Below are 7,490 nucleotides of genomic sequence, written 5' to 3' on the forward strand. Positions count from 1 at the left end.
GGCGATGAAATGGGGGGAAATGGATTTTAGGGGAGAAAATGGGGGGAAAATGGATTTTGGGGGGAAAAATGGGGGTTTGGGGGGGAAAATGGGGGGTAGAGAGATGAAATAGGGAAAAAATGGGGGTTTGGGGCAATAAAATGGGGTTTTGGGGGAAAAAATGGGGATTTGGGGCAATAAAAATGGGAATTTCAGGGGAAAAATAGAGAATTTCAGGGGAAAATTGGGAATTTCAGGGGAAAAAATGGGGTTTTGTGGGAAAGAAATGGGGGTCTGCGGGGAATAAAATGGGGTTTGGGGGGAAATGGGAATAAAAATAGGGTTTGGGGGGATGAAAGGAGAAAAAATGGGATTTTGGGGAAATCAATTTGGGTTTCAGAGGAAATAATTGGGATGGAGGGGGGAAAATGGGATTTTAGGGGAATAAAATGGGGTTTGGGGGGGAAATAATGGGGGTTGGGGAAATAAAATGGGATTTTGGGAAGGAAATTTGGGATTTTGTCACATTTCAGTGGTGGTTTGGGGATCTTGGGTTTCTTCTTCTTGGGGTTCAGGAGGAAAAACGGCCCCAAATCTTTCCAGGAAAGCTCCTAGAAACCCTAAAATGGATTTTTTAGTCAGAAAGTAGGAATTTTTTTGACCAAAAATAGTAATTTTTATGGATCAAAAAATGGGGTTTTTTTACAAAAAAATGAAGGCCCTAAAGAAGTGGGGTTTTAAACCAAAAATAGTCATTTTATGGAGCATAAAAAGGGGGATTTTTGACCAAATTTGTCATTTTTATGGACCAAAAGAAGGGGGGTTTTGACTAAAAATAGTAATTGTCATGGACTAAAAAAGGGGATTTTTAAACCAAAAATAATCATCTTTATGGACCAAAAAAAGAGTTTTTTGGGCCAAACCAAGGTGTTCTTTTAACTAAAAATAGTCATTTTTATGGCCCAAAAAAGGGCTTTTTTAAACCAAAAATAGTCATTTCTATGACCTAAAAAAAAAGGAATTTTTAACCAAAACCAGATTTTTTGAGCCCCAAAAAGATTTTTTTGGCCAACCCCATAAACCCCCTGGCCAGGTGCCCATCCCAGGTGCCAAATTCCCGTGGAATTCCCCCGGAATTCCCAATTTTGGGTGGTTTTTGCCCAGGTGCCCATCCCAGGTGCCGAATTCCCAATTTTGGGTGTTTTTTGCCCAGTTGTGCATCCCAGGTGCCAAATTCCTCTGAAATTCCACCAGAATTCCCAATTTTGGGTGGTTTTTGCCCAGGTGCCCATCCCAGGTGCCGAATTCCCAATTTTGGGTGTTTTTTGCCCAGTTGTGCATCCCAGGTGCCAAATTCCTCTGAAATTCCACCAGAATTCCCAATTTTGGGTGGTTTTTGCCCAGGTGCCCATCCCAGGTGCCGAATTCCCATGGAATTCCCCCGGAATTCCCAATGTTTGGGTGTTTTTTGCAGTCCAAGCTGGAGGGCCGGGAGTACCGCGATGCTCAGGAGTTCGCGGCCGACGTGCGGCTGATGTTCTCCAACTGCTACAAGTACAACCCCGCCGACCACGAGGTGGTGGCCATGGCCCGCAAGCTGCAGGTGAGAATCCCCAAAACTTCCAGGAGAATTCCCAAAATTCCAAGAAAAAAAAATATCTAATTTTAAAAATGCTGACTCAGCAAAAAAAATTTTAAAATTGGCATTTTTTTGTTGTTGAAGGAGTTGGAATTTGAATTTTGAATTCCCGACGTTCCAGGAAAATTCCCTTTTTTTCCCCAGTGGGATTTGTCCAAAAAAAAAAAAAAAAATTATGGAAGAAGCAAAAAAAATGCTGACTCGGCAAAAAAAAAATTGGTGTTTGGGGGTTTTTTTGGTTGAGTTTTTTTGGTTTGTTTTGTTTTATTTTTGTTTTTTCTTGTTGAAATGAAGGAAATCAGAATTCCCAAACCTTCCAGGAAAATTTCCTTTTTTTTTTTTTTCCAGGAGGGTTTAAAAAAAAAAAAAAAAATTTGAATTATTGAAAAATGGTGACGCTGCAAAAAAATTGCCAAAAAAGAAATTGGGGTTTTTTTGCTGTTGAAGTGAAGGAAATCAGAATTCCCAAACCTTCCAGGAAAATTCCCTTTTTCTTTTTTTTCCAGTAGGGTTTACAAAAAAAAAAAAAAAAAAATCTGAATTATTGAAAAATGGTGACGCTGCAAAAAAATTGCCAAAAAAGAAATTGGGGTTTTTTTGCTGTTGAAGTGAAGGAAATCAGAATTCCCAAACCTTCCAGGAAAATTCCTTTTTTTTTTTTTCCAGTGGGATTTACCCAAAAAAAATCTCTCAGAATAATTAAAAAATGCTGATTTGGCAAAAAAAAACCCAAAAAATAATTTGGGAACTCCTTCAAAATTGAGGGAAACTCCTTCAAAAAGGAGTGAAACCCTTCCAAAATGAGTGAAAATCCTTCAAAATGATTGGAAACCCCTGGACTGGATGGAGAGGAGAGCGGGCTCTGAATCCATGGTGGAATTGAGGATGGAAAAGACCTCAGAAATTGTGGAGTCAAACAAAGATGATCCAAGAAGATCTCAAGAACTTGGAAAACGCAGGTTTTAAATGAGAAATTGAGGAAATCCTGTAAAATTTTCCCCCAAAACCACCTTGGGGATGGTTGAGATCTCCAGTGGGAATCTGTGGTGGAACTGAGGTTGGAAATGACCTCAAAAATTATGGAGTCACCCAAAGATGATCCAAGAAGATCCAGAACAACTCAAGAATGTGAAAGAAGCAGCTTTTAAGTGAGAAATTGAGGCAATTCTATGAATTTTTCCCCCAAACCACCTTGGAGATGGTTGAGATGTCCAGTGGGAATCCATGGTGGAACCTCTAAGATCATCAAATCAACCAAAGTTGACCCAAGAAGATGCAGAAGATCTCAAGAACCTGAAAGTTGCAGCTTTTAAACAAGAAAGTAAATGAGCAAATCCCATAAATTTTCCCCTAAATCCACCTTGGAGAGAGTCAGAATTCCAAGAAACTCCCAAGATTTCAGGGTTCCTTCCCCCACCCCATGTCCAGGTGTTGACTTTGGTGTGGAACCCCCCAGTCCGTAGGGCCCCCCTTTGGAGACACCGCGGTGCCGACCCCGGCGTCACTCCCGTCCCGTTCCCTGTGATTCCAGGACGTGTTTGAGATGCGCTTTGTAGACCCAAAATCATTGGGTTTGTTGACCTAAATTGTTTTGTTTGTCAACCCAGAATCATTGGGTTTGTAGACCCAAAGTTGTTGGGTTGACTTGAAATCATCGGGTTTGTAGACCCAAAATCATTGAGTTTGTAGACCCAAAGTTGTTGGGTTGACTTGAAATCGTTGGGGTTTGTTTACCTAAAAATTTTAAATTGACCCAAAATTGTTGGCTTCGTCGACCCAGAGTTGTTGGGTTTTAACTGGAAATGGTTGGGTTTGTTGACCCAGGATCGTTGGCTTTGTTGCTCCAAAACAGTTGGGTTCGTTGACCTAAAGTTGGGTTGGGTTGACCCAAAACTGTTGGGTTTGTTGACCTGAAAGTGTTGAGTTAACCCAGAATTGTTTGGCCCAAATTCTTTGGGTTCGTTGATCTCAAATCAATGAGTTTGTTGGCCTGGAAGTGTTGGGTTGACCCAGAATCATTGGGTTGTTGGGCCAGAACTCAACAGTGACCAGGTGGGTCGTTCATGGATTTGGCTTGATGACCTTGGAGGTGTCCATGGAACCATTGGAGGTGACACTCAGTGACCGGGTGGGGTCAGTCGTGGGGTGGGTTTGATGACCCCAGAGGTGTCCATGGAATGGTTGGATGTGACACTCGGTGACCAGGTGGGCTCATGGGTTAGGTTTGATGACCCCAGAGGTGTCCATGGAATGGACTGGACACTGGACTGGCTGAGAAGGTTGGGGTCAGTCCAAGTTGGGATCTGATGACCCTGGAGGTGTCCATGGAATGGTTGGAGGTGACACTCGGTGACCACATGGGGTCATGGGCTGGGTTTGATGACCTTGGAGGTGTCCGTGGAAGGACTGGACACTGGGCTGGCTGAGAAAGTTGGGGTCAATCAGAGGTCACATTTGATGACCCTGGAGGTGTCCATGGAACCCCTGGACCCTGATCTGGTGACCGGGTGGGGTTGGTCAGTCCCAGGTTGCAGTCCATGACCTCGGAGGTGTCCATGGAACCCCTGGACATTGCTCTGGTGACCAGGTGGGGTTGGTCAGTCCCAGGTTGCAGTCCATGACCCTGGAGGTGACCATGGAGCCCCTGGACATTGCTCTGGTGACCGGGTGGGGTTGGCCAGTCCCAGTTTGCAGTCCATGACCTCGGAGGTGACCAGGCCGTGGCCGGACGCTGCTCTGCCTGAGGAGCTGGGGCTCGGCCCGAGGTGGGACCGGACCTTCTGGAGAACCTCTCCCAGCTCCGTGCCCCGTTCCCACAGCTCAAGGCCGTGCACGAGCAGCTGGCGGCGCTGTCCCAGCCCCAGCAGAACAAACCAAAGAAGAAGGAGAAGGACAAGAAGGAGAAGAAGAAGGAGAAGCACAAAAAGAAGGAGGAGCTGGAGGACGCCAAGAAGAGCAAGGCCAAGGAGCCGCCGCCCAAGAAGGCCAAGAAGAGCAACAGCAACAGCAGCGCCTCCAGGTGGGCCCTTCCCACAATTCCCTGGGGCAGTTTGGGCATTCCCCGGTGCTAATTAAGGTAATTACCGCCGGGTTCTTCATGAGGGACCTCAGGCCCCAGGCGATGGGTGGGGTTGAGCTCAGCCTTGAGCTCAGCTCAGGGTTTGGGGCTGGTTCTTCTCCGTGGTTGCTGGGGACACCTGGGTTTGGGTGTGCAGGAGCGAATTAAGCTCAGCTTTGGGTGCCTGGAGCAAATTAAGCTCAGCTTTGGGTGCCAGGAGCAAATTAAGCTCAGCTTTGGGTGCCAGGAGCAAATTAAGCTCAGCTTTGGGGTTCTGAACAGCTTGAGCTCAGCTTTGGGTGTCCAGGAGCAAATTAAGCTCAGCTTTGGATGTCCAAAACCAGCTTGAGCTCAGTTTTAGGTGTCCAGGAGCAGGTGAAGTTCAGTCTAGACCATCTTGAGCTCACCTTAGGATCACCACACATTTTAAGCTCAGCTTTCCAGCCCAAAGGCACAACCAACAAAGCCACTCATTTTAGGATAAAATCTAAACCTCCTCCAGCTTCTGTGGGTTAGGGCCAGGTTTAGGGCGGGTTTAGGTCCAGAATCCCATTTTTGGTTTTCTGAACAGCAAGAAGGAGCCAGCGGTGAAGCTCTGCAGCTCCTGTGGCTTAGGCTGGGTTTAAGTCTAAAACCCCATTTTTTGGTCGTGCACGCACCAAGAGGGAGCCAGTGGTGGTGAAATCCTCCAAGTTCTATGGGTTAGGGCTGGTTTAGGTTGGGTTTAGGCTGGGATTAGGCCTAAACCACCGTTTTTTATTCCTGTGAGCAGCACGGAGCCGGTGGCAGTGAAGGTCTCCAGGTCCTGTGGGTTAGGGCCGGTTTTTATTGGGTTTAGGCTGGGATTAGGCCTAAATCACCATTTTTTGTTCCCGTGAGCAGCAAGAAGGAGCCGGTGGCAGCGAAGATCTCCAGATCCTGTGGGTTAGGGCTGGTTTAAAGCACAAAAAGAAGGAGGAGCTGGAGGACGCCAAGAAGAGCAAGGCCAAGGAGCCGCCGCCCAAGAAGGCCAAGAAGAGCAACAGCAACAGCAGCGCCTCCAGGTGGGCCCTTCCCACAATTCCCTGGGGCAGTTTGGGCATTCCCCGGTGCTAATTAAGGTAATTACCGCCGGGTTCTTCATGAGGGACCTCAGGCCCCAGGCGATGGGTGGGGTTGGGCTCAGCCTTGAGCTCAGCTCGGGGTTTGGGGCTGGTTCTTCTCCGTGGCTGCTGGGTTTGGGTGTGCAGAAGCAAATTAAGCTCAGCTTCGGGTGCCAGGAGCAAATTAAGCTCAGCTTTGGGGTTCTGAACAGCTTGAGCTCAGCTTTGGGTGTCCAGGAGCAAATTAAGCTCAGCTTTGGATGTCCAAAACCAGCTTGAGCTCAGTTTTAGGTGTCCAGGAGCAGGTGAAGTTCAGTCTAGACCATCTTGAGCTCACCTTAGGATCACCACACATTTTAAGCTCAGCTTTCCAGCCCAAAGGCACAACCAACAAAGCCACTCATTTTAGGATAAAATCTAAACCTCCTCCAGCTTCTGTGGGTTAGGGCCAGGTTTAGGGCGGGTTTAGGTCCAGAATCCCATTTTTGGTTTTCTGAACAGCAAGAAGGAGCCAGCGGTGAAGCTCTGCAGCTCCTGTGGCTTAGGCTGGGTTTAAGTCTAAAACCCCATTTTTTGGTCGTGCACGCACCAAGAGGGAGCCAGTGGTGGTGAAATCCTCCAAGTTCTATGGGTTAGGGCTGGTTTAGGTTGGGTTTAGGCTGGGATTAGGCCTAAACCACCGTTTTTTATTCCTGTGAGCAGCACGGAGCCGGTGGCAGTGAAGGTCTCCAGGTCCTGTGGGTTAGGGCCGGTTTTTATTGGGTTTAGGCTGGGATTAGGCCTAAATCACCATTTTTTGTTCCCGTGAGCAGCAAGAAGGAGCCGGTGGCAGCGAAGTCCTCCAGATCCTGTGGGTTAGGGCTGGTTTAGGCTGGGTTTAGAGCAGGTTTAGGCTGGGTTTAGGCCTAAACCACCACTTTTTTTTCCCATGAGCAGCAAGAAGGAGCCGGTGACAGTGAAGGTCTCCAGATCCTGTGGGTTAGGGCTGGTTTAGGTTGGGTTTAGGCTGGGATTAGGCCTAAATCACCATTTTTTGTTCCTGTGAGCAGCAAGAAGGAGCCGGTGGCAGCGAAGATCTCCAGATCCTGTGGGTTAGGGCTGGTTTAGGTTGGGTTTAGACCAGGCTTAGGCTGGGTTTAGGCCTAAACCAGCACTTTTTATTCCCGTGAGCAGCAAGAAGGAGCCGGCGCCGGTGAAGCCCAGCAAAGCCGCGCCCGCCTACGAGTCGGAGGAGGAGGAGAAGTGCAAGCCCATGTCGTACGAGGAGAAGCGGCAGCTGAGCCTGGACATCAACAAACTGCCCGGGGAGAAGCTGGGCCGCGTCGTGCACATCATCCAGTCCCGCGAGCCCTCGCTCAAGAACTCCAACCCCGACGAGATCGAGATCGACTTCGAGACGCTGAAGCCGTCGACGCTGCGCGAGCTCGAGCGTTACGTCACCTCCTGCCTGCGCAAGAAGAGGAAACCCCCAGGTACGGCCAAAGCCCAAAATTTGGGGGTTTCAGCCCGAATTTCCGGTGGTTTTAATCCCGAGGGTTGAGGTTTGGGGAGGTTTTGGAGGTGTTTTCGCCTCACCAAGATGGCGGCGGGTGGGATTTAAAATGGGTCCCGGTTTTGTTGTAATAATTAAAGATTTTATTTTCAAGTTTCAATATTTGAAACTACTGAATGCACGTCTGCAATAGTTGGGATGCACCAGTTGAGTTTGGGCTGAACCAGTTGGGATGAACCA

The 7,490-nt window shown here is 47.9% G+C and overlaps 1 protein-coding gene across 1 annotated transcript in view; it reads left to right on the forward strand.

Annotated features, from left to right (window-relative positions):
• Positions 1-7,313, forward strand: part of LOC120513775 (bromodomain-containing protein 4-like) — a gene marked incomplete at its 5' end in the record, with an annotated part of 9,033 nt that extends 1,720 nt beyond the window's left edge. The window contains 4 exons of the mRNA XM_039733454.1: positions 1,454-1,582; positions 3,150-3,189; positions 4,367-4,637; positions 6,932-7,313. Of these exons, the coding sequence (XP_039589388.1) occupies positions 1,454-1,582; positions 3,150-3,189; positions 4,367-4,637; positions 6,932-7,298 (807 nt within the window). The remainder of the gene's footprint in view (positions 1-1,453; positions 1,583-3,149; positions 3,190-4,366; positions 4,638-6,931) is intronic.
• Between the last annotated feature and the right edge of the window lie 177 nt (positions 7,314-7,490).

The sequence above is a fragment of the Passer montanus genome, unplaced genomic scaffold (assembly GCF_014805655.1).
Source record: "Passer montanus isolate IOZ18808 unplaced genomic scaffold, ASM1480565v1 scaffold884, whole genome shotgun sequence".
NCBI classification, from domain to species: domain Eukaryota; kingdom Metazoa; phylum Chordata; class Aves; order Passeriformes; family Passeridae; genus Passer; species Passer montanus.